Raw genomic sequence first — 26,637 nt, forward strand, 5'->3', positions numbered from 1 at the left:
AAATAACCCCATTAAACCTTTCAATATTTCATTGTTTTTATTGAGTTATATATTTTAGAAAATATATAAATATTTTACTTTCATTTTCCCTTGAATATTTTTCCCTTCAAATATATTGAGTTTTCCTACCCCTCCCCAAAAGCATTTTTCTAGCTTTCCTTTTTGCAAATTGATTTCCGTTTTTGGTGAAATTCAAATGCCTTTTTGCTGCAGTTTCCCTTTTTGGATATATATATATCTGCATATATATATATATATCTGTATATGGATATATTGAGGGTCTATCTAGGAAATCGCTGAATGCATCTGCAAGATACATTATGCGGTATCTGCAGTGCGCTCGTAAATTCACTTTTCCTGTCCGCCAATGTTGTTTCAGCGACGATTGTCACCGAAGTTGTCCGCTTGTCCAACTGTCCGCTTGTCCGTCTGTCCGTCTGTCCGTCTGTCGGTTGTCCCTGTCATGCAAGTCTGTCTGTCAGCATTCTGGCATTTGCATAGATCGGGAAATAAAACTACATAAAGAAAAAAAAAATAAACTACAAACAGCAAAAAAAAAAAAAAAACAGAGGGAAAAATCAAAACCCTGACATCTAAGCTGTAAGCTTGAGAGAGCGATGCTGTGAAACACAAATTAATAAATAAGCTACATTCGTGCTTTGCACGTGCCAAAACACTTTAGTTGAGATAGATGAAGTTGCAATTAATAGCATGCATTAAGCTAGCAGCTACACAGAGAGAAAATTCGGTATAATAAGGCCATAGGGAAATCAATTAAGTTTAATTTGGAGAATTAAATACAGAAATTTGAGGAGTTTCTGCTTTACTTTTGACTTAAAAGCAGGAGTTTCATAGAAATAAATTTTATTAGTCAATGCAAAAATTACTTTTGGCTTAAAGAATTTGTAAAAAAAGTAAAATATTGATTGGAAAATACTACTCTTTCAATTTAAAGTATTTTTAGGTTTTTTCTTCATTAGAAATATATTTAATTATTTTGTAAAAAAATCAATAGAGTCTGATTTTCAACTAATTGCAAGCTTTTAATATTTATATTCACTGCTAAGGATAGATAATAAAAAATGTTTTCCAATTTTAAATTCTCTAAAACAAAAATTTAGTTAATAAATATATACAAAAAAATTCGTTTTCACATTTTCTTAATTGCTTTCTTTTTCTTTTTTGTACTATAAATAAATGTACTTTAACTAAATGTACTATAAATAAATGTAAACATTTAACAGAATTAATAGTTTTTGCAAAATTATCTTTTGGTATTTTTTGGTTTTCTATATTTTTCGTACTAGAAATATACGTAAAATACTAAAAGAAAACCAATTAAGCTTTAAAATGAACTCATTTCTGATACAAACAAATTAAAATTCACTGCTAAAAAATGTAAATAATAAATATGCCAAGCTAAATCTGTAATTTCTTGAACTCCCAAATAGACCAAAAATCTTCCCAATTAATTTCCCAACTTCCTTCCAATTTCATGGCTATTTTCATCCACCTCGAAGCAAATGTTAAACACAAAATGCAGAGTTAGACAGCCTTAAATTATATTGACTATCTTCGGCATAAACTGCACCTGCACCAAAGCCATATCCATAGCTCATTACAGCGCATTCCTGCATAAAGGTAACCCAATGACCCGACCCAATGCGATGCACTCCTGCAAAGGTCCTTGTTAGTGTTTCGAATTGTGTCTCAATTATCTCGGGAATATTCCCCTCAGTGCACCAGGTAAGACATCGATATGTCCGATATATGCGAGTGTGTTTTGCCATCAACTGTCAATCAAAGTGGTAATTCTAATTGCACTGCAAACTGCATAAATTTAGCGGCGTATCTTTAAGATACATACTGCCCCTGGAATTAAGTCACGTATTTAATCAGCTAAACAAAAACGGATTCAGCAACAAAGTCGGACCTGTGTCGGCCCGCCATTTCCATTTACCAATTTTCTTATTCTTATTTTTTCCCCCTTCTGATCCAGATACCATTTCGATTCAGTTATTTCCTCCTATTTTCCTATTTTCCTATTTTTCTGCAACGCGCAAATATCAAATCTCATTGCGAATAAAAAGTTTTTCGTATAATCTGCAAGGACATTCTCTCTTGACATTTCGCACGCGCTCTCAACAAGCAAATTACGTGCCTGGAAAAGCGTTGGAAAATCAGTGCGCTAGGAAAAGCATAAGGGCAAGGGTGCTCTCCTCCCCTCACCTCCCCTCTCCTCTCCTCTCTCTCGGTGTGTGTAGTCATATGCCCAATGGCATTTAGACGTTTTGACATTTTTGTTAATGGCATAAGCATCAAATTACAAACAAGTCAGCAGCAAAGGCAGCCAGCAGAAGCAGCAGAATCAAGAATCTATTCGCCGACGGCCAGTGAAGGGTTTTCCACTCAACACACACACACAACACAAAGGCCAGAGGAAAATCTTTGGCTGGAAAAAAAAAACTTTAATCCGAGGCAAACAAACAATCTGGCGAAGCGAACGGTAAACAAGCGCCAAGTGTAATGTCTAAAGTTAACCCTGAAACCCTGAAACCCACGAAAGACGAGCTTTACTTTGTTGCTGTGAAAATGTTAAATGGAAAATGGAAAATGGAAAATGCACTCTCAAGCCTTCCTTTTCTAATTGTTCTCAGCGCATGAGCATGCAGCTAGCCATTCTTCAGATCCAAAACACTCTTTCGCACTCTTACTTTATTTATTCAAGAGCCTCGCCAGATCTCATTTCATGTTCCTTGGCTTTGGCTTTCAGGAAGCCCTCTGACCAGGCAACCAGAAAAAAATAAATAAAATAGTCACAACAAATGATGGCTTTTGGAGGGGGAGGGGGAGGGGAAGAGGGGAGGGTGTGTGTGTGGCACATTGTACTAAAAATAAACATTTCTCAATCTCATTCTTCTAGCAATTGCAAGGCAGCAACAGAAGCGAAGTAAATAAAAGTCCCGAATTGAAAAGTTGATTTTTAAGGCAAAGCAAAAAAGAAAACCGAAAGACGAAGATTGAATGCCCTTAAAAAATGCACAAAAAGCTAGCAGAAGAGTATAACTTAATAGAAAATCAAATAAAATATAGTAAAACCTAAGAACATTTAGTAAAATCTAAGAAAATCCTTATTAAGTCTGGTAACTAGAATGGTTTTTACAGGTTAAAAAGCGAATCATAAATACCCTTAAAATTAACAAAAAGCTAAAAAAAAATATATAAAATACCATAAAATTTAAACAAATCTTGAAAACATAATAAAATCTAATTTTTAAATTAATATTTAAAATCTAAACAATACCTCAGACATTGCATGGTAGCTTGAATATATTTTCTAATATTTAAATCAAAAATTAAATAAATACTGGCTTCAAAAATAACAAGCAAATTAAATAATGCTAAAATATATAAGAGGCTTTAAATGCAAAGGTTTTTTGTTAGATTTTTTCACTAAATATAAATGTTATTCATTTCTAAAGAACTAATTGAGTCTGAAACTAAATTAATTTTAAGTTCAAAAATTAATATTTTATGCTACATAATGGAAATAATTTAAATTTCAAGCTAACTCGACCAATTCTTTAATTTTAAAGTAGATACAAAAGTTTTAAAAATATTTACATTATATTTTCTTTGCTACTCCTTCCTTCCCTTAATTTTTGTATAGTAAAAATAAATGTAAATATTCAAGACGTAAACTAATATTCTCTGCAAAAAAATATAAATTAAACCCTTAATTTTTTGGTATATACAAAATATTTTTCAATATTCATGACATATTCGTGCATTATTCCCTGCAGATTATTATATTTTTAGTCAGAAGCTTAAAAAGCTATAAAGAAATCATTTCCGACCCTATAAATCCTATATATTCTTGATCAGCATCAACAGGGGAATCGATCTAGCCTTCTTAGAGAGATAAAAAAATTTTCAAATTTTTTCAAAATTTTTTAAGGGATTAATTACATTGTCAAAAATTGTAAAAAAAAATCATCAAACATTTTAATTTTTATACATTTTATATTAAGTATGCAGATTATTAAACCTAATAAAAACTAACATAGGAAAGTCTTCTGAATTAAAATTAAAGCATTTTTGACTAAGTTATGCGATTTTTAAACTTTGAATTGTTCAAAAAAATGTCATATTTAAATATTAATAAAAATATATAACTCTAAGCTTAGTTAAGATCGTTTTCCAATTGAAACCTATAATTTAATTGCGAATTGCAAGGGAATATAAACTTCGGAATCTGGAAATTAGCTTCCTTTCTATTATTATTAATATTTTGGTATTTTCTTTATTGCATTTTGAAAGAAAATCGAATAATACAGCTTACCGATTTCCAAACAAAAGCCTGACTAACTTTTAACTTTATCAAATGACTCACGACCTTATCTTTTCATTTATCTTTTGCATTTTTCTGGCATTACATCTGCTGAATATATTATATATATATTATATAGTAAACCCTATAAACTGAGTCACATCTTTTTCCTGGCAGTGTTTTTTGTTGGTTTTGCTTGCCTGCTGGTTTGTTTATGTGTTTGTCGGTCTATTTGTTTGTTTGTTTGTTTGTTTGTTAGTGTTATTTGTTATTTGTTTGTCGCCGCTGCTCCCGCTGAGGCTGCAGCCTCAGCCTCAGAGCGATCGGGTTACGGTTAATGAAGTCAAGGATGACATTGTAGCAAATGCATTCGACTTGGCTTGGCCCCCACGTTTACGTTTTTAATTTCTCTTTTTTTGTTATTAACCAAGCTGAGCTTAGCTCCTTTGTTGGCGGTTCCTGGAGTATCCGATGACCAGCGGGGAATAGCAAATATATATATGGAAATATATATATATAGCGAATCTTTCTCCCACTGACCGTGACCAAAGGCCTAGAAAACAGTTAGCAAAATGACAAAAGGCCCCAAGAGGGGGACAGACAATGGTTAACTGTTTTAACAACAATCTTGCCAAGAACTTCCTTGTTTATGGGGATTATTTTTTTTATTATAAATGATTTAGTGGATATTTTTAATTATATTATATATATATAGAGATATTTTTACTATATATTTTTTACTTGACATTTTTTTACTTTGTTTTGTATGCTGTACATTTTCTACTCAATGTTTTTCTGTGTATTTAAAACGTTTTAACAACAATCTTGCCAAGAACTTCCTTGTTTATGGGGTTTATTTCTGTAATATATTATATATGTGATTAAGTGGGTATTATTTACTATATTTTGTTTACTATATATTTCTTACTATATATTTTTAAATGCATATCTTTCTTAATTTGTATTTTGTGCTATATATTTTTTACTCTATATTTTAATATGCATTTTTGATAGTATGTTTTAACTGCATATTTTGTAGATTTTTTTTTACTGTATAGATTTTTAATGTATATTTTTTAACTCAGTATTTAGTGCTAAATATATTTTATTTATAATTTATTTGCATTTTTATAGTAAAACATAGATACTATACACTTTTGACTGTATATATTTACTGCATATTTTTTTAATTCAATTCTCAACTGTAAACTAAATATTCTTTACTATATTTTTCACTATTTGTTTTCCTATATATTTTCAATCATTTATTTTTGTAAATATTTTTTTACTATATTTGTATTCACTATTTATTTAAATGATCATCATTTACTGATACAAGTTATAGCATGAATAATAAGTTGATTCATATTTGTAATATCCTAACACTTGAGCAAATATTAATTTAGTCATTGAGTCATCATGCTTTGTAATGTTATTATTACTAGAGAGTTTATTTGATAAAGTTGTAGTTTTTATAGGAAGTTTATTTTATTTTGTATTCATTCTGAAGGTTCTTTAACTAAACTTTGTAGAGAAACTTAGGTATTTTATCAGAAATATATATATAACAGATTTTAACCAAGATCAATGATTTCCTAAAATATATACAAGTGATATGCCTTTCCTATTTGGGTTCTTAACTAATGTATCTTTATAAGATACTCTCCCAAGAGATCTTTTCATTTCTAAGCGATCTCCTCCCACATTTTCACTTTCTTTTCTTCCAGCTTTTCCTGCTCTCTACATTTTCTTTCCCCCGGAATCTCTCCAGTACCATTTTCCTCTCAATTTGTGTAAAATTCTTTGTTTAGCTCTCCTCATTGTCCCCGTGGCTTATCAAGATAATTGTTATATTTTTAGACTTGGAACTTATCGCCTGATGCCTGACGCCAGTTTTGCAAAGTCGAGTGGCGTCTTCGCGGCTTCCTAAATTAAGATGTTTGTGCAAATTAATTGGTCGCTGGCATCATTATTATTACAACAGCGACAAACAATTAGCCTAGATTTGTGCAATGCAACTTGAGGCAGAAGCAACCAACTGCACTTTCAATCTCTGCATCATCATCATCATCATCATCATCATCATCATCATGGTCATCATCATCATCATCACAGCTGCGTTCCTGCATTCCTCGATATCAAGTCATGGCAATTGTTGTCACTTGAGAGTAGCAATTAAATGAGGATGGGGGTCCCCCCAAACCCATTCCGATTGAAATGAATTGCCACGCACATAGATCTATATCTATATCCCCCAAGCGAGGGGCAATCAATAGGTTTACATTTCCCTCACTTTTTCCATGATTTTCCTATAAAGAAAACCCCTTCAGATACTTGAACTTACCACCATAACTAAGATAGGTGCCGCGGGTTTCGATCTCCTTGGGCCAATCGAGGACCAGCAGGGCCGCCAGCACCCAAAGGGCTGCCCTCAGGCGGCGTTCCATTGCGAATTTCGGATACGCGAGCTTCTATTTTTTGGGGAAAACTAAGAAAATACGATGAGGAGGGGGAAGGAAAATTCTCCAGCTCAATTTCGAAATCTTTTCATATTATTCACACAAAAAAAAACAGCTTATGGAATGCGCAACATTTTCAGCTTCTGTTCTGTATTTTTTTTCACTATATTTTGTTGGTATCAAAATCACAGCAGGACACGCAGGACACAGAATAAAAAAAAACAGAGCAAAGGCCAGCGGCAACACACTTCCGTTGGCAAACTGAACGCATTAACAACAACAAAAAAATAAATAAGAGCAGCAAAAAAGAAGGATACTTTAACAAACATTTCCGCTACAAATGAAAGCAATAGAAGGGGCGACCACACGCCCACTCAACACCACCCACAAACACCCACAAACACACACACACACACACACAGAGAGAGAAAGAAAGTTCAGTCCGGACTTCCGTCTTTGTCTATGTGGGAAAAGGGTGAAAGGTCAGCGGAGGAAACAACTCGAAACACTCGAAAAAGGGGGTTTTGGGTGATGAAAAGTCTCATTTGATATTGAAAATATTACAGAATTTCATATATTGAAATTAAGTATTAAAAAATATATCGAAATTAAAAGAATTGAAATATATCGAAATAAAATAATTGAAATATATCGAAATTAAAAGGATTCAAATATATCGAAATTAAAAAATATCGAATTTTATCAAAATTAAAAAAAAAATGCATTATATCGAACGTCTTTTTTAAATACCAATATTTTTTAAATAATATTATCAGAAAAATGGACTAGTTCAATAAATTAATTATAATCTTAAACGGTTTTTCCGAAAATGTTTTATAAATAACCATATATTGATCATTTCTGTCATTAAAACATCTAAATTATTTGACTTAAAGACTGTTACTTAATTTATATCGTTTAAAAATGGTATAACATCTTTAGATCTATATGTTTTATAAACTCTCTTTATTAAGTATTAAAAATTATAGTTCAAACTAAGCTAAGCTTTTCAGAGAGACTGTTTAATATATTAAAAATATTATTTCATGGCACTTATAATGCAATGTTACAATATCAATTTGTAATCGAATTTAGCTTCAGATATCAATTCAGTTACGATATATATTAATGCTTGTTGGTTTTTAATTCCAAATAATTAATTGTACTTCCCAATTAAAATTAAAACAACTAGGAAAACTAGCTTTAAAAAGCCTAAGTTTCAATACTCTAGCAGTTTCTTAATAAATTATGTTATCAATTCGGAAATCAATCATACCTAAGCTTAAAGTATTAGCATCGATATTTATCGATATATTTATATGATAATTTTTTCGAAAAAATCAAAGTCTAAGAAACTCATAACAGTCAAAAAGGCATTAATTCTAATTCGGAAAACAGTCCTAAGTTTATTTTTCTTAGATTAATAAAACTGCAAACTCAACTAAAAATGTAAAAAATATAAAATTTTTTTTCGAAATTTTATAATTAAACCCCTAATAAAATTTTGAAAAAATTTAAAAACTTTAGTTGTCTCCAAAAGATGTCTAGTTTGATTCTCCTCTTAATGCTGATCAAGAATATATGTGATTTATAGGGTCGGAAATTACTGTTTTTCAGTTTTCTAAGCTTCTAACTAAAATTAGATTACAAAATATTAATAAAATAATTTCCCACTTGTGATGTCCGCTTATTTTCTCTCCAAAATTGTTCTCAGTGTAAACAGCATGACATATAATGTCGTGAACCTAGTGGCATTAAGTGTTTGCTTAATTTTAAATAAACGCAAGCTACATTTTGCACCATTCTTGTTCAAGGACGAGGACAAGGCCCCCCTGCCAGGAGCAGCAGCAGCAGCATCCTTCATCAGCATTCAATTGTGAGATTTTTCATTCAAAAAGGAAACTCCCATTTCCATTTCCCACTCCCCATTCCCTTTTTTCTGTGCCTCATTTTTGCTAAGGGTGTCAAAGATGAGAAAATTGAGCCAGAAAATGACACATTTTCCCTTGAATGAGAATGAGTATGACTTTGTAGACCTTCATTTGGGCATTACGTAAGCCTAAACATATCTTGGTTCGATCCACAGAAACGATCTGCAACTGACTCAGAGCCAATAAAGAAACGTGACCAATTAATAACCATGGGATTATCATTTCGAATAAAGACTTTGTTTTGTATCCACATGGATCAGCGGTTTTCTATATATTTTAAGAGAGAGAGAGAGACATGCAAAAAATGTTCTTGCCTAAATTGTTGCTATTATTTGTATTACTATTATTATTATTATAATATATGGCACACTGTGAGACCTAATGAACTTGACTTTGAAGCCAGGCAGTGTGTGTGATGTATATATATATAAATATATATATATTGTAGGGTATATATATATATGCATGGACATCTGCAAGTCGAGTGGCTGTGTCTACTATATATCTTTTTCTGTAGTATTTTTTTTTTTACTTTGGAGCGGCAAGTCGTATCGGTATCTGTGAGATACGCGCCTAAAAGCTTTGTTGTTTATGCTGCTGCTGCTACTCGGGGGGGTTTCTTTTTTTTCTATTTTATTTTGGCAAGATGCCTGCATTTTTTCAATTATTATATCGCAGCAAAAGCAACAAAAAATAAAATAAAAAGTAGTTGAAGCATTTTGTTGTATGTTTCAATTAACCGGGCATTAAAGGAATGCTTTTAGTGTTTGTTGTAGTTGTCCAAAGTGGTCGCCTGCAGCGCCGTCAAGTTTTTCCAGCGGACTCAAGTCTCAAGTTACCCAACGTTATGTTACGCATAATAATTGGCGACGGGGGCCGCTTTTTAGCGCACAATTTAACCAACGAAAATTTTCACAAACACCTACACACTAAAGGTAAATAGAAAAGAGGAAAACACTCTACTAACGAGATGCAGACTCTGGCAGATTCTCTATTCAAGGAAAATCTGCATTTATCCAGAGAGAGAGAACCAAGAACCAAGAATCCAGGGAGTTGTGTTAATGATGAGTTTTCGGAGTCATTAGAAACTGAAATTGCGGCCAAGCTATTTTAGCCAAACTCCCAACCCGCCTTCATATTAACAGTCATTAAAATTAATGATGCATACATAAACAGATACATGGCAATAGCAATAGCCTTAGTTAGTCGCTTGTTCTAAAGTAAGCGCTCGGCTCAGTGGCTGCCAAACTGCAGGACACAACAAAAACAAAGAAAAATATATGCATTCAGGAGATAAAATGAGGGAAAGCTTCAGTGAATAATTTAAGGGAGGTGAGGCAGCTCAAAGGAACCTTATAATTATTATATATAAAAAATTATATTTAAAACATTTAAGAAATAAAGGAAAGCATTTTTAAAATCATTTCAAGTTAAATGAAAAAGAGTTGACATTGATTTTAAGAAGTTAATTAAGTTTTTAAGAAGTTCTCTTGTTGATTTTGGTAAGCAAAAACAGGGGTTCCTTTAGTAAATCTCAATTATAGTCCTTATAAATTTAAGATCATAAAAATAATCAAACAATTCTTAATTAAAAGAAATAACAATGATTTTAATTAATACAATACAGTTTTAAAGAAGTTCTTTTGGTGTTTTTGGCAAGCATTCCTTCAACAGATCTCAGTTATAGTCATTATTTAAAATAATTTGTACTAAAAAATATAATAAATAATTTAATATATTGAAAGGAATATTTTAAAAACAATTTAAAGGTTGATATTGAATTTTTAGAGGAATTTTAAATTTAAGAATTAAATTAAAGAAGTTGTACTATCATTTTGGGAGGAATGAATTTCAAGAATTCTGTTCAGTAAACTCATTATTTGTCTAAATATATTCAATAAAAATATTATAATATTAATATAAACAATTATTTTATTTACTAAGCAAAGAATAATAATAATGTAAAGGCAAATTACATCAAAAATAACAATTTTTAACAAATTCTAAAAATGTTTAAAGAAACTAGAGTCATGAAAGTAAACTATTCCTTTCGGTAAAATTTAGTTCTAAACCTAATTTAAAGCATATATGTATTTGACTCATAAAAAAGTATGGAATTAATTTAATAAATTAACCAAATAAATTTTATAATCATTTAAAGGCAAATACAATATCTATATGACCTTTACAACTGATAAAATTTAATTGAAAAGTTCTATAAAGGTTTTAAGAGGTTTAAAACATGATATACCAGGATTCACTTCCGCAACACAAAGTTCTGGGTAATTTTATTAATAAAAAGACCTTCTAAAAACATAAACAAGATAAGATTAAGACACTAAAAAAACTAAACTTCCCTGTTCCCTGAAAAAAAAAACTGCAACTAAAGATTACTCCGAAATGCGTTAATTAAATAACTTTATCTAATATTTACACAATGCAACAGATAGCTTTTCGCATTATTCTCCAACTCAAATGAGTTATTATTTTCCTTTGAAAATTCCTCAACTTGGAATGGCCCAAAATTCTGGCTAATAATTATGTTTAAATAAATAAGTGAGAAAATAATCGCTGATCTGGCACAAAACAAAAACAAAAGTATCAGAAATAAAAGAAATCAAAGCTTTTCCCACAAGCAAGACGATCCTGACATTATGCCAAGCAAAGCAAATTGCATTCTTTTTTGGGAAAGACAGCTGAAGAAATGAAGGCCAACCGAAGGAGAATCAAGAACTGTGGAATTTCAGTTCCAGAAACTCACAAATTCAAAATGGGAAATCCAAACCAGAAATAGGAATTTGTATTTTTGTCAGCCCCCGTCGGGAAATTTGTCAGCACACGCCTCACCCAAGGGTTTCCCCTTGTATGATTTTTCCTCGCCTATTTTTGGGGGAAATCGAAGTGGCAGCGTGAGGCGATCAAGTGAGCAATCAGTGTCAGAAATATTTAACATTTTTTCACCCAGTCTGTGTTTGCTTTTGCTTCAGTGGCCATCGAGCCAAAGCCGAGATTTATTTGCCCAATCTCTCTGCGGCTCTTCTAACTTGTCTGATTGAGATTTACGACCTGGCAACAGGCGACAATCGCAATCGCAATCAAAGAGCACAGAGCACAGAACACAGAACACAGAATTCAGAACACAGAACAACATTAATGGCATCGGTGGCAGGCACCTCAAATGCAACCGCATTTGTGGCAAACAATGACACAAAACCAGAACCACAATTAATAACCAATAACAAATATTTGATTCGCAATGAGAGGCTTAAGCTAAGCAAACAGCAATCGTTTGGCAGATTATTCATTTGGATTTTCCACAAAATTGCCGATCGATCAAATTTTCAAATGCTTAAACAATTTAGTGAAACATGAAAAAGGAAAAAGGCAGGGAAATTAACTGAAACTCAAGGTAGAAGAAATTAAAGTGTAAAGTTTGGCTAAATAATTTAAAAAAACTGATCTTTTAAAATTAAATTCATTAAACGAAAAGAAAAAGAGTTAAAGTTTACGAACAAATTCAACTGAGTTCAGAATTTAAGCAAAAGATAGCTCATAAAACAAAATTATGAATCATTTTAATAATGTCTTTTAAAAGAAATAGTTGTAAAACACCATAAATATATATTTATATATATTATATATATTTGTAAATATTATATATATTTATATACCTAATATATATTTTTATAAATTTAATAAGCTTGAAATTGTATATACTTTTTAAAGAACTTGAGAAATTTGCACAATATTTAGAAACACATTGATATTTTAACGAGTATTTAACAAGCAAACATTAGGTAAATATTTTTTAAACTTATAAATTGATTTTTATGGCATTTTTAAGTGATCTTAAAATACATTTTTAATAGGAATTTGGGTTCTTATAAAGGAAAGACTGCTTGGCAAACTCTTTGCCAACCATTAATTGTCTCAACAAATAAGTAAAATAAATTAAAAGCTTAATAAATACTTTTATGAGTTATGTTTTTCAATTTTAATTGTTGATAGGATAAAAACTTAATGAAATTAAATTCCCTGATCCTTTAATTGTTGGATAATTTATGTTCTTTGTCTTACACCTAATTTCATGATTTAAAGAAATGATCATTTATAAATTTTTATAGATATTTTGTATATTATTTAATATTATATATTTTTAGCTAGTAATGCATTTCAAAATATTGTTCTTTGAATAAGAAAACGAAAACTTGCAAAATATTAATAAAATCGTTGAAAATCTAGGAAACAAATATCAGAGAAACTCAAAGAAACGCACATAAAACTGAAATCTTTGATTTACAAAGCTAAACTTTAAGGAATAAAGTGAAAATATTCAAATTTTTGCACTGTTTTAGCACAAAAAGTTATTTAAATAAGGGAAATACCCTTGATTTTAATTATAAATACTATCACACACACACAACATTAAAGTTTTCCTATCGAAATGGGAACCTGGAAATCCAGGAAATAAAATCCACTCCATTTTCCAGATTTTGGAACAACGTAAAGCACTTTACGAGACCCAAAAAGCAAATACCACAAAAACTAGAAACTAGAAAATAGTGAGATAATTGTTCACAAAAATCGTAGATCACAGAACAGAAATTAGCCGAGGATTTCATTTGCGCACACCAAAAGATGTTTTAAATCACGATTAAAAAATATATAAAAAAATATTATATATAAATTACACTTTGGAGTATGGAAAACTGTTTTTAAAAACTGTTTTTACTGATTTTCAAATTTGTTATTATATATTTTTTTTTGTTGGGAAAACTGAGAGTGACGGCAGGAGGAGGATGTATTTTTTTTTGTCTGAACTCGCGCCCAACGTAACGCACACGCAAACGCTTTACGTTGAACTGACTGAGGCGGCGTCGGCGTTGGCCGCGTTAACGTTGAGCAGGCGTAGCGGAAAAGCCGACGCCGTCAGCCGAGCGCCGCACGAGCCGAGCCGATGGCACACGAAGCTTGGCGAAGCTTAGCGAATGCCGATGACGGGACATAACCGTGCACGGGCAGCCAACCAGGTGAGCCCTTGGTCGTGCAACATGTTGCCGCAGGTTTGGTCGTATCCGCAACATTGTTGCCATGGACCCGAAGAAAAAAAAAACACAAACAGTTCTTCTTATTGTTTGCGCCTGCGCCAAGGTCTCAAATTGCACAGGGTTTAAAAATAAAGTAATAAAAATAATAAAATAATAATAATAACGAAATAGTAAAGAAAATACAAAAAAGAATCAAGGAAACAACAAACAACATCAGCGGAAATGGCGCGCCTGGCTTTTCACTTTTCCCTTGCAACACCAAAAACAAAGCTCATCAGACATGCACAGGAAGGTCCAGGGGGGTAGGGAGGGGGAAAAGGGGGCCACCATTGTTTGCTGTTATGATTTTTTATGATTTCAACAGCTTTTTTCCTGTATCTTGGTGAGAGAAAAAGGGTATGCACGAATGGGGATAAGCTTGGTTTTTGTTCTCTTTTTTTATATATTTTTTTAAGAAAGAAAATACATATAAATTTGTAAATAAAGTTAAGAAAAATAAATAAAATATCCAATAAATAAAAATAATAATGGAAGGGTATTTTAAATCTTCTGAAAAATACCCCAAAACTATTTTTTAAAATTATTAACAGTAGAAAAATAACATATTTACACTGAATTTGTTAATCTGAAATATATATCTTACTTTTACAGATATTCGTTATACAACTAAAGATCTTTTTTTGCAAAGATATTAGCAAATTATCTTTAAAATTTTCGATAAATAGGTTAAATTTCCTTAATTTCTTTGTTTTTAAATATTAAAAAGCATTTTTTTTACACTAATTCAACAGATCTTTAATAACTGATACTCCGGTTACTTTATTATAGTATTTAATGCAATTAAATAAATTAAAAATTTAGTTTTTCAATAAAATTATATATTTCTTTAAATATAAAACATTTATATATATATATATATATATACATAAATTATCTTAGACCCGTTTCCCTTTCTTATGATTAATTTGTGACTCATTGCCACAGCACTTCATGATTTTAAATACAGCATTTTTGTCATTGCATTTTTCTATTTAAAAAAAAAAAACAACAATTTATGGCTCATGGAAAAAGATTTAAGGTTTTTTTGTCTACAGTAGCTAATAATAAACAAAATGCATGTACTTGACATTGAAATAGTATTGTATAACAAAAAAAATTAAGGAAACACCTAGAGAGCAAAAATCTAAACAAAAACTTTGTAACCTATAAATTATTATAAGAAATTATTTAGCAACTAAGATATGAGAAATATAAAAAAAAACTATCAGTTCATATTCATATTTTATGTATTAAATTAAATAGGATATTTCCCTGTTCATAACTAAGCTTTAAATATGCGAATTCTTTGAATCAATATTTATCGATATCTTTATATGAGAATTTTTTCGAAAAAATCAAAGTCTAATAAACTCATAACTCGGTCAAAAACGCATTAATTTTCATTCCGAAAGCTGTCCTAGGTTAGTTTTTTTAAGGTTAATAAATTTGCATACTCAATTAAAAACTACAAAAAAATGCAAATTTTTACTAATTTTTTAGGCCAGTTTAACCCCTTAAAAACCTGTGAAAAATTACGAAAATAAAATTTCTCTATAAGATGGCTAGATCGATTCCCCTGTTGATGCTGATCAAGAATATATATGATTTATGGGGTCGGAAATGACTTCTTCATAGCTTTACAAGATTCTGATTAAAATTATCATACCCTGTAATATTAAGCAATATTTTAACATTTTTAATAAACTTTTAGACAAATTATAAGTTTAAAAAATACCCGTCTGTAAGTTATTTATATGATTTTTCACTTTTATAATATTATAAAAAGCTATAAGAAAGGAGCTCTATAATTTCTATATATTAATAGAACTTTCTTTTGAAATATTAACCAATAATTAATATGATTAATTCTAGTTAAGATCTGGTAGATATTAATTTTATTATTAAAGTAAATAAATCAGGTAGTAAAGTTTAGATAGAGATTCTTCACTTATATTATTATGTATATATCATAATATATTGATTTATCTCTCGAAAGAAGGGTATCCTTGTTGCCTTTACACTCATTTTCCTCGGCAGCTATTCTATATATTTTGTCTTTCCTCTACTATTGTTTTTTAGTTTGTTTTTTACTTGTTGTACCCGTCTTTCTTGGCTTAATTTTCGCCCCGTTTTTTATTTTTTTTTGGACGCTTGGCGAGCAGAGAAAAGCGAAAAGCGAAAAGCGTTGGCTGCCTGGAAAATGGCAAATTCAATTTGCATATGTGGCCACCCAATTGTTGTTGTTTTTGTTGCTGTCGCTGGTACTCCTTCCGCGGACTTTCCTTGTCTGTATGTGTAATTTTTTGTTAGTTTTTTTTATTTATTTACTTTTGTTTATACATTCATGTGGCTGCCCATTTAGCACAGTTCAGGCAACTGAAGCTGCTAATTGACCCGCACAGAAATCGAGGTGGAGGGTTGGAGCTGGAAAAGTGCAAGTTGTTGTCTTGGCCAAAATTTAATCAGCGAAACCAATGCCACCGCAAAAGCGCAATATCCAAACTAAGCAGTGGGAAAAAGCAGAAAACAAAACCAAACAGGAGCTGCGATCCATAAATTGTAGCTTTTTTGAATACTCACGAGTAATTGCAATTTTCCCCAACCAGACACACCACACACAACACACACACACACATCATGTTTTACACTCGCTTGCATAATGATAATAATAACAACAAACAGAAAACAGAATTGTACACAATTCGGGGCTTCAAGTGCAAGCTGTGCACAGCTTCCATTGACGCACTTTCGAAACCAAGTTTCAGATTTCAGAACATGACACACCCTTACAATGTATAAAATTTTATAACAAAAAACAAAAACAAAAAAGAACCCAACCCGCTTTGGGATGAAAGCATAAAAGCAGCAAGAGTGCAGGAAAAAAGCAAAAGCATAGCTGCTCTGGAGAGAGACCACGAATTGCCTTCATTAACCCAAATGGCAGCGAACCGAAAACTCAACAAAAAACAAAATAAAATCAGAAACAAATCCAACTCAAGGTTGCTGAGCAATTACATCAAGAATTACATCAAAGATCATAAATATTATCAAGAATTATATATATACCAAAGAGCTTTCAAAGAATAGTATTTCTTTGTGTAATCTTTATCTGAAGTCATCCTTAACATTGCATAGAAACTCAAAGTAAACAATCTAAGAAAGGAATTACATCAAGTTTTTATAATCAAAGACTACAAATATTATTAGGAAATATAAGTATTAAATATATATATATATATATATCAATGAAATTTTAGATATTATTAGAGAAGAGTTTTTCCTTGTGTAAGGTTTAGCTGAAGTTTTGCGTAACCTTTCATAATAATATATTATTTAAAAGAAACTCAAACTTAAGAATCCCAAAGAGAATTACTTTCAGTTTTTAGGATCATAAAGATTACGAAATAATATCAAGAATTATGAGCCTTAAAAAATACTTATAAGAAAGAGTAAAGTATTCCTTCAAGTTAACTTTATCTTAAGATATCTTTAACTTATCCTAGAGATGTATATTATCTTGAAGATATTATTATCATATCATAAATATTATCAAAGAAGAGTATTTCTTTGTGTAAGCTTTACTTAAAGCCATCCTATTATAATAGTATATAACATCTAAAAGAAACTGAACCTAACAAACCAACCGATAATTACTTCAAGTTTATAAGATCGAAGATCATAAATATTACAAAACATTATGAAGAATACAGATCTCCAAGATCAAAGTATTCCTTCAAGTTAACTTAATCTAATCCTAAGAATATATAATCTTTGTAGAAATTACTTTTATATCTTAGGAAAAATCCCATAAATGTCTCAATTTTCACCTCGAAGAACTATCCCAACTAATTCCAGCGTATGCCATATCCCAAGACTTTATGTCACCCCCATTTTTGACTCTAGAATGTCCTTTGCCCTAGAGTCGGCCAAAGCGTGTGGAAAATTCATTAAATTTTCCAAGGACACAACTTTTGGACAGTGGCGGGCGGAGTCCTTTTGCTACTTCTTTTTTCCTATATTTTTTGTTGTTGTTGGTGCGTGTGGAGGGGGCGACCTCTGACATTGCATTTAATCTCGTTGACAGCACTTAACACGCCCCCAAGTAGTAAAAAAAAGAGGGGGTGGCAGCAGGGAGAAGGACGAAGCTGTGCCACAAGGACTCCAGGATGGCTCGGGGGTGGTTCCAATGTTGTTCTTGCTCTAGCTTCACGCTGCAAGCAGATTATTTAAGTTTATAATACGCTTAGGGGTAATTTTAATCTGTTGCAAATTGTTTTTGCTGTTAGCTGTCGACACACACACACACACACACACTAGGTCCTGTCAGGCCCCAAATCACCATCTATATAACATATTTTTTATCTCGTTGCGTTTCGTACTTTTGTGGCATATTTCATGGATATTGTAATCTGGTTTTTCTTTTGTTTTTTTCTGTTGTGCGTTGTGAAGTGAACACAAGTGCTAGAGTTGCGGTGGCTGAAGTTGGTGTGTAATTTCACTTGTTTTTTTCTATTTGGCACAGTAGGAGCTTGACATAAATTGGATTTGGGTTTTTTTGTATTTTTTTGGGGGGTAAATTGATGCCAAATGTGTTGTTCAGGGTCACAGATTTTGAATAAATTGCTAGCCAGGGAATTATTGGTTAATATGAAACGGTGGAATAGAACATAATCATATTAATGGCTAAAAACACACATCCTTTTATTTTACCCATTTGAAACTGTGGAATGGAACTCCAAAGGATAGTGCGATTTAAGGATTGCCTAAGAAAGCAATTTTTGAAGAATTTTTGAATAAACTCCAAGCCAGGGTATTATTTAACAAAGTGAAACGGTGGAATGGAACATGTCATAATTAAGTAGAACAAGAAAATGTCCTATATTTCTTTATTATTGAACCAATTTGGAACTGTAGAAAGGAGCTTTGATAGAGAGTTTGTTTTTAGATCCAATGGTAGAAATAAATTCTTAAAGATTTTAAATGAATGGCAAGCCAGGAAATTATTTAATAAAATGGAACAGTGGAATAAGAATACATCCAAATCACAAAGAATGTTTAAGGAAATCAAGACAATCAGAGAATCAGGAAAAAGTCACAAAGCTCGTCTTAAATGCTTAAAGTAGTGCTACACTATTTAAGAATTCTTTTTTATTCCATTATTTTTATGATAATTAAATAGTGAGCAAAAGATCAGAATAAATTTAAAAGGTAGATATTGTTTTTAGCGAGAACATTTTTAAAGTCAAATCAAGGGAATTGGGATATGAAACACGTAAGTAACTTGCGCAACTAAAAGTTTAAATGATGGAATGGAATACTGTAATAAAATATTCACAGAAATCCCAAAAGTTCCCATAAAATAAACAATTTATGCCACGCATATATTCATATCCTGGACAATCATGCTTATTTCTGGAATATTTATTAATAATTAGGTTAAATATGGATCATTAGCATCAAACTGCCCATGTGGAATGCCACTTTCGAATCCCAAATGGAATGGAACGCATTCAATTATGTGGCATAAAGCCATGATGATTGGTGCCTGCCCCCAAACACTACATTCCGATGCATTGAAAATCCATTAGAATATCAAATATTTAAACCAAATTGAATGCCAGCCAAAGGCAAAAACTTAATTCAAAGTTGAAAGTGGCGAATACATTAAAATGAAAAGATATTACAACAAAGAATATAGTGAACACTCAGGGCGAAATATTCGCTTATCGGGCCAATTAATATGAGGAATTTATTTGGCCATTACAGAGCATAGCATGGAATCTACGGCACGTCTCCAGAAATGAGATCAGCGGCGCCCAGAATAGGATCAATCGAATGCTCTCTATTCTAAATACAAAGGCACAATACAAAAAACGGGAGAAAGGGGAACCCCAAGTAACAAACGAATTTTCAAACACAAAAAGTAAAAATTATAATAATCATAAATTAAGAAATCAGGTTAATTACTCACCCTGAACTTCCGTTCTGTTAACAAATGTTGGATAATTTGGGTTATTTTCTGTTCCCTCCGTGGCACGCTCACAGCCAGCCTCATCTGTTTGATCTTGGCAATCAAAGACATTATCACAGCGCTTATCCCACGACAGACACTTATCATCGCACTTGAACTCTTCTTCAGAGCAAACTGAGGTCAAATTAAACAATATAAAAATAATAGTAATAAAATATAAATATATATATATAAAACAATAGGTAAAGTTAAATGAAATGGAAATGAACAACTGATTAAAGGGGGAAATATTTTATTTCTAGGTCTCCCTGAAACTCTTATAGTTATTAGTTTCCTAACTAAGAATTTGTCAAATACTGCTTCAAATATTCGCATTCTTTAAATCGATATTTATCGATATTTTGATAAATCAAAGTTAAAAAATAACTCATAAATCAGCCAAAAAAGCATTAATTTTAATTCGGAAAGTTTACTAATTAAGAATTTTAATATTATTGCTTCAAATATTCGCATTCATTAAATCGATATATATCGATATTTCTTAAATGTCTAATTTCTCGATAAATCAAAATTTCATAACTCAGCCAAAACAGAATTAATTTAAATTCGGAAAGCTGTCCTATGTTAATTTTTATTAGCTTGACAAATCTGCATACTCAATTTAAAATTTAAAAAAATTAAATTTTTTGATGAATTTTTAAAAATTGTTAAAAATTTTTTTCGTGCAAAAGATGCCTAGATCGATTCGCCTGTTATTGCTGATTAAGAATATATATTATTTATAGGGTCGGAAATAACTCCTTCACATAGTTACAAACTTTTGACTGAAATTATATTACTGACTATATAATACCCTGGCAAGGGTTTGAAAATTGCATCTATAGAAGTAAGTCCTAACGTTTAATTATACAAAATTGTATTTCCCTTTTGGAAATATATGTGTATATTGAATATATTATTAAATAATTTATATATATACTATATATACACATATATATCGGATATGATTAATCGGACAATATGAGTGTATGAATTGGACCTCTGAGATGAATCGGATTTGAAAATTTACCCGTGGCATCTGTACCAAAGCATCCATCCTCGTCCTCGCCATCGGGACAATTGGATACACCATCGCAACGCATCTCCTCGCAGATGCGTCTTCCGCTCTTCTGGCAGGTGAATGTGGCATCCCCGCGACACTCGTTATCATCGTTGCCATTGCCAGAGCCCTCGACATTGATGGGATTGTAATCCCGCAACACGACTGGTTCCTCATCGTCATCTGTGTGTGATGGTCACAAAGGGTCATTAGAAACAGGGACCAAGGACCAGGAACAGGAGATTCAACCAGAACAGACAGTGGACAGACAGCAGAGATTGATTGATAGATGGATAGATAGATTGATAGATTCAAAATGATAAAGGCGACGTGGGTGGGGGACGATCACAGCATCACACACACACACATGAGAGACATTCACAAAGTTCACTTTGATTTTCAAAAATCAAAACCAAAGTCACAGATTATGTTAGAGGAGGACCTTGCTAGGATTGCCCAGGGGTTAAGCACAGTGGGGCAAACCCTATGACTTCCGTTTGGACAAACCTTTAATGGGGTAGAGAGAACTGCCCAGACCCGGTACACGGGGACCAGCCTCATCGAAGCTCGATCGAGGAGCCGCCACGCCAACGTTGCCCAAATTGGAAGCCACCACGGGGGACTCGACAGCTTCTACATTCGTTGGGGTTTCGCCTTTATTTCAGGAGGTTTGTAGGTAGTTTTCAGGGTTTTTTTTTTTTGTTAGAGGGGGTTAGATGGAAGAAAGAGTTTGGAAATTATGATTTCGGGTTGTGACACGAATGCAAAGCAAAGAAAATAATTCAATTTATTCGCTTTGCATTTCTAGTTTTTGGAGGGGAAATGGAGAAGGAAAATATTTGGCATTTTACAGCAAAAGCAGCGTTGGAGAAAAAACGGTAGGAAAGCCAGGAGCACAAGGACTTACCTTGCGATTCCTGGAAGTAGAAGACATTATCGGTAGAAGCGCCCAGATTCTCAATACGCTTGTAATCGTTCAGCTGCTTTTCCAGTTTGCTTTGGAAATCGGTAATCCTGTTGGGTATTTGCAGCTTGAGGAGAACGTGCACCTTGAAGCGATCATCGGTGGGACTGGAAATAATAGGTAGAGATTAATATAAATTAAATAAATATTAGTTATATAGCCAAGGACTTACTCTACTTGCAGCAGAGTGCTGTGAATATCCTGATCATCGTCATATTCAGCATAAGTGTGCTCGAAGAAGGAACGCAGTGCATCATCCAGATTCTTTTGTAGAGTTTGGAAGGCAACGCTGCTGGGATCCGTGAAATCATTGTCGTAGGGCTCATTCACAGCAAAGTAGGTGCGATCTAGTATTAAACAAAATGCAATTTATTACTTAATTCATTCATATTTATTCACATTTATTCATGGTTAATTATTCATAGTTTAGATATCGATATAAAATTGAATAAATGAATATCGTTAATTATAGTTTAACGAACAAAATGTATTTTTAATTTATATATTTAAAATAAGAAACAAAAAGTTATATAAAGTCCTTGTATGCTGGAACTGGCAATAGAATAATTATTGATATAATTCGATTAATTATCGATCGATTGTTTCATTTAAGTCATGTATTACTTTAAATTTAATTAGTTTAAATGGATTGTAAGTGTAAGATGTAATTCGATTAATTATCGATCGATTGTTTCATTTAAGACATGTACAACTTTAAATTTAATTAGTTTAAATGGATTGTAAGTGTAAGATGTAATTCGATTAATTATCGATCGATTGTTTCATTTAAGACATGTATAACTTTAAATTTAATTAGTTTAAATGGATTGTAAGTGTAAGATGTAATTCGATTAATTATCGATCGATTGTTTCATTTAAGACATGTATAACTTTAAATTTAATTAGTTTAAATGGATTGTAAGTGTAAGCTATAATTGAATAATTATCGATCGATTGTTTCATTTAAGACATGTATAACTTTAAATTTAATTAGTTTAAATGGATTGTAAGTGTAAGATATAATTCGATTAATTATCGATCGATTGTTTCATTTAAGACATAAGATTGTAAGTGTAAGATTTGATGACACATATGTTTGCATATCTTTTCGATTGATTCTCAGATTTTCTGATCGATAACGACAGATGAATTTATCGATTAATTGTACTTACATTGCGTGGTCTCCTCATCGGGGGAACCGGATGCCTCGGTCTCATCATAGACCTCGGATGCCCGCCTCCGTGGATCTGTGGCACGATTGAAGACATTTCCAGCTGCGGCACGCTGCTGTTGCTGCTGCTGGAGGAGACGCTGCCTCTGGAGCTGACGGAGCTCGGCCTGTCGGCGCTCTCTGGCCTCGCGGGCCTGCCGGCGCAGCTCCTTTTGCCGGTCCTTGGCCGATGTGCGACGGACGCGATGATGGCTGCGATTATCCTCATCCTCGGAGGCGCCACCACCAAATAGTCGCGACAGGGAACGGCGAACGCGATGGACACCTTTGCTGAACCAATTGCCGGTGTCCTCCGCCTCGGCCAAAGGCATCAAATCATCATCGGGCAAATCATCGAGGAAGGAGTCATCATCATCATTATCCTCGTCGGCAGCATTGCCAATGGCCTTCAGCTCATTATCCTCATTGTTTCCCTGCAGGAACAGATCGTAGGCGGGTATAAAGTCCAGGTCATCGTTAAAGTTGTTTATTTGCTGTAAACGAAATTAATCAATTTATTGATTAAAAGGTTTAAATTGAGAAATTTTTCATTACAAGTTTTAAAATTTGCAATGCCATTTAATTAGTGAATATTCTTTTGCTAAATTTAATTAGCAAAATAAACAGAAAGTAAAGTTTAATTATATACATAAAAAATACTATAGTTAAAGTAGTTTATAGACTATAAATATTTCCCTTTTCTTGGGGAATTTCTTGTTCCGGCCTCTGTCTCAATTTTAGAGCCTTAATCTTAATTTTAGTTACATAAATGAAATTTTGAGAAAGTAATAAATATGTAATAACTAGCTAGTCTGAATACCTGATTTTCTGCAAGAAAATGCGGAAAACTCACTAAATGAAGTTACAATTACACAAGAACTTTTTTGATTGATGCATTTTTACCTATTTTATGATAATTGATTAAACATTTAATGGGCAGAGAACAAGTAATTAAACTTCGCTTTTTTTCAACAGTTTCCTCATAAGTTTCCTCCTCGTTTTCCCCATAATTTTCCTCTTTGCTTCGCCTCCAGGTTTTCTCTTTGGAAAAAACCCATTTTGGGTTGTGTTCTGTGCTTAGTCAAGAAATGAACCGCTACAGTTTGTGAAGCACTGTGTCTTGGATAGATATTCACCATGGCAGTTTTTTCAAAAAAACATGAATGAATAGATAAAAATATATCTATTGATTTTATCAAGTTGTGTTATCTAAACACAAAAACAAAATAGAAACAAAAAAAAATCATATCAGTAAAGCCTTTGGAATTTGTAGATTTTTCCCTGATTTTCCCCTGCTTTTTCCCGCTTTTCCCCCGTTCTTTACAGTCTGTTTGTTTTCCACTTCCGATCTATTTTTGGACTCATTTTAATTGTGCATTGATTTCAAGTGTCAATTTCAATACATTTCTTTCATCGTGGCACTATTTATGTTTAAACCCATGGAACTCTCTATGGAACTCCCGCCCTCCTTCTCACCTTGGTATTATTTTTTTGTTTTTGGGAGGGAGCGACGCGTGTGCTACGTCATATTTCTTGTTGTTGCCTTTGGCTGATAAAGAGCACTTGCCCCAGCATGTTCAACATGTGCCACACACACACACAACACACACAGGCACACACCCCTTTTGATTCCCTCCCACTTTGCACCAGAAAAAGCGATCATATCTAGCCACAAAATTGATGTTCGATGCTCTCTTTGCCCTCGGGAAACATTTGTCCCAGGTCCCCCCTGCACTTTGTACACTGAGAAATATTTGTATTGCTCAGAAAAATTAATAAAAAATATTCTAATTTAATTTAATTAAAATTTAGAACCTTAGAAATATTGTTGAAACATTTTAATACTAGGGTTTTCTTTAAACGAGTAATAAGCAAAAAATTGTATCGATATTTATCGATATTTTTATATGACAATTTTTTCAGAAAAATCTAAATTTAAAAAACTCATAACTAAGCCAAAAATGCATTAATTTCAAATCGGAAAGCGGCACTAAGTTAGTTTTTAATAGGATAATAAATCTGCGTACTCAATTTAAAATTACAAAAATATACAATTTTTATGATTTTTTCTTTAAATTTTAAAGAAGTAACCCCTTAAAAAATGTTGAAAAAATTAAAACAAAAAAATTTCACCCTTAGATTGCTAGATCGATTCCCCTGTTGATGCTGATCAAGAATATATATGATTTATAGGGTCGGAAATGATTCCTTTCTGAATTGCAAGCTTCTGAATGAGTTTATAATACCCTGGAAAGGGTATATAAACATAAAATAATTTTATAATGGATAATTTGAGGATTTTAATTCAAAATTTAAAAGATATAATGTATTTTTTAGAGTGTTCTTTATAGGAATAAAGAGAGTAATGTGTAGCTGTGTGGGAATAAATGGAATGTGGGCCAAATGTGCATGGCCCGAGCAACTTCTATCCTCTTATCGAAATACTTCGATAAACTAAAAAGATAATGGACAGACACGGGAATGGCAGATGGAGTGGGAGAGAGAGGGGAGGTGGAAAAGATCTAAGAAAAAAATAAATAAAAGGGAAAATGAAATTACGGAAAAATCTCCCAAAAGATAGTTTTAAATTAATATTTATATATAAATGAAGATCAATTAATGTAATTCAAACTCTTAAATATCTCTTCGGTAACCTTTTTTTAAATTAAATTGGAATTTTCCCATTCATTGCATTATTTTCCATTAAAATTTCTCGAACTTTTCCGTCCATAAAAATTTAAATAAATATCAAAAGTTGAACAAACTTTGGTGACGAATTTCCTCTCTGGTTTGTCTTAAATTTTGATTATTTTGTTGGACTTTTTAGTTTTTAAGCTCTGTCTGCTTGTTGTCTACATTGTGTCTGATATTTTCTATATATTTTGGGTTATTTTATATAAATATATATAGAGAGAGAGAACGAAGGGTGGGCTGGCTTATGAAGCTGCATAGTCACGTGCCTCAACGAGACTTTGAAGTTTTCCCCTTGTTTTCTGCTTGTTTTCCGGCCAACTTTGTGCTGTGTGTTTATGCCGGGTGTGTGTTACACATAATAATCATAATAATAATAATAATATTGCCAAGCCTAAGCTATCGATAACGCATTAAAGAGTGCTTTCTTCCATCGATTTCCGCGGAGTCTATAAATTAACTTGAATGTCTGTTTTGGGATTCAGTAAAAAATTTGCTTTAAATTTGGTTTAAGGTTTAATTTTTGCTATGAAAAAATATTACTAAATTATTTTTTTACAGCCTGTAATTACAAATAAAGCAAAGGAAAATAATTAATAGCATTGTAGCCTATATATAATTAATTTAGAGATTATAAATTAAAACGTGAGCTCGTGAATTCGTTAAGGGTTGTCTTTTTTTTTAGTTATGGTTTATAATTTGAGCTTGATTTATGAGCCAAAATGATAAAAGTTCTATTTAAATTTATTAATATTTTTAATCTTTTTTTTTTGTATTTAAAATAAATATTTTGGAAAGCATTTCATCATATCTTCTGCAATAATTATTGAAATAAATTGATAAAATGTTTGATTATATTTTTTTGCAAGCCCCAAAACTTAATTAAATCTCAAGA

At 32.0% G+C, this 26,637-nt stretch overlaps 2 protein-coding genes across 2 annotated transcripts in view; both read right to left on the bottom strand.

The window, feature by feature from the left end:
• The window catches only part of trol (terribly reduced optic lobes), a 63,534-nt gene extending 49,946 nt beyond the window's left edge, over positions 1 to 13,588 (bottom strand). The window contains exons 1-2 of the mRNA XM_086835712.1: positions 13,412 to 13,588; positions 6,675 to 6,818 (exon numbers count right to left, since the gene is read on the bottom strand). Coding sequence (XP_086691838.1) covers positions 6,675 to 6,777 — 103 coding nt within the window. The 5' untranslated portion in view covers positions 6,778 to 6,818; positions 13,412 to 13,588. The remainder of the gene's footprint in view (positions 1 to 6,674; positions 6,819 to 13,411) is intronic.
• Positions 13,589 to 19,175: 5,587 nt separating this feature from the next.
• Positions 19,176 to 26,637, bottom strand: part of LOC147643239 (uncharacterized) — a 38,076-nt gene continuing 30,614 nt past the window's right edge. The window contains exons 3-9 of the mRNA XM_086835214.1: positions 23,014 to 23,545; positions 22,014 to 22,188; positions 21,785 to 21,948; positions 21,385 to 21,531; positions 20,848 to 21,060; positions 19,779 to 19,952; positions 19,176 to 19,219 (exon numbers count right to left, since the gene is read on the bottom strand). Coding sequence (XP_086691340.1) covers positions 19,176 to 19,219; positions 19,779 to 19,952; positions 20,848 to 21,060; positions 21,385 to 21,531; positions 21,785 to 21,948; positions 22,014 to 22,188; positions 23,014 to 23,545 — 1,449 coding nt within the window. The remainder of the gene's footprint in view (positions 19,220 to 19,778; positions 19,953 to 20,847; positions 21,061 to 21,384; positions 21,532 to 21,784; positions 21,949 to 22,013; positions 22,189 to 23,013; positions 23,546 to 26,637) is intronic.

Source organism: Drosophila serrata, unplaced genomic scaffold, assembly GCF_035046125.1.
Source record: "Drosophila serrata isolate PLE 108 unplaced genomic scaffold, ASM3504612v1 contig_276, whole genome shotgun sequence".
Classification (NCBI taxonomy): Eukaryota; Metazoa; Arthropoda; class Insecta; order Diptera; family Drosophilidae; genus Drosophila; species Drosophila serrata.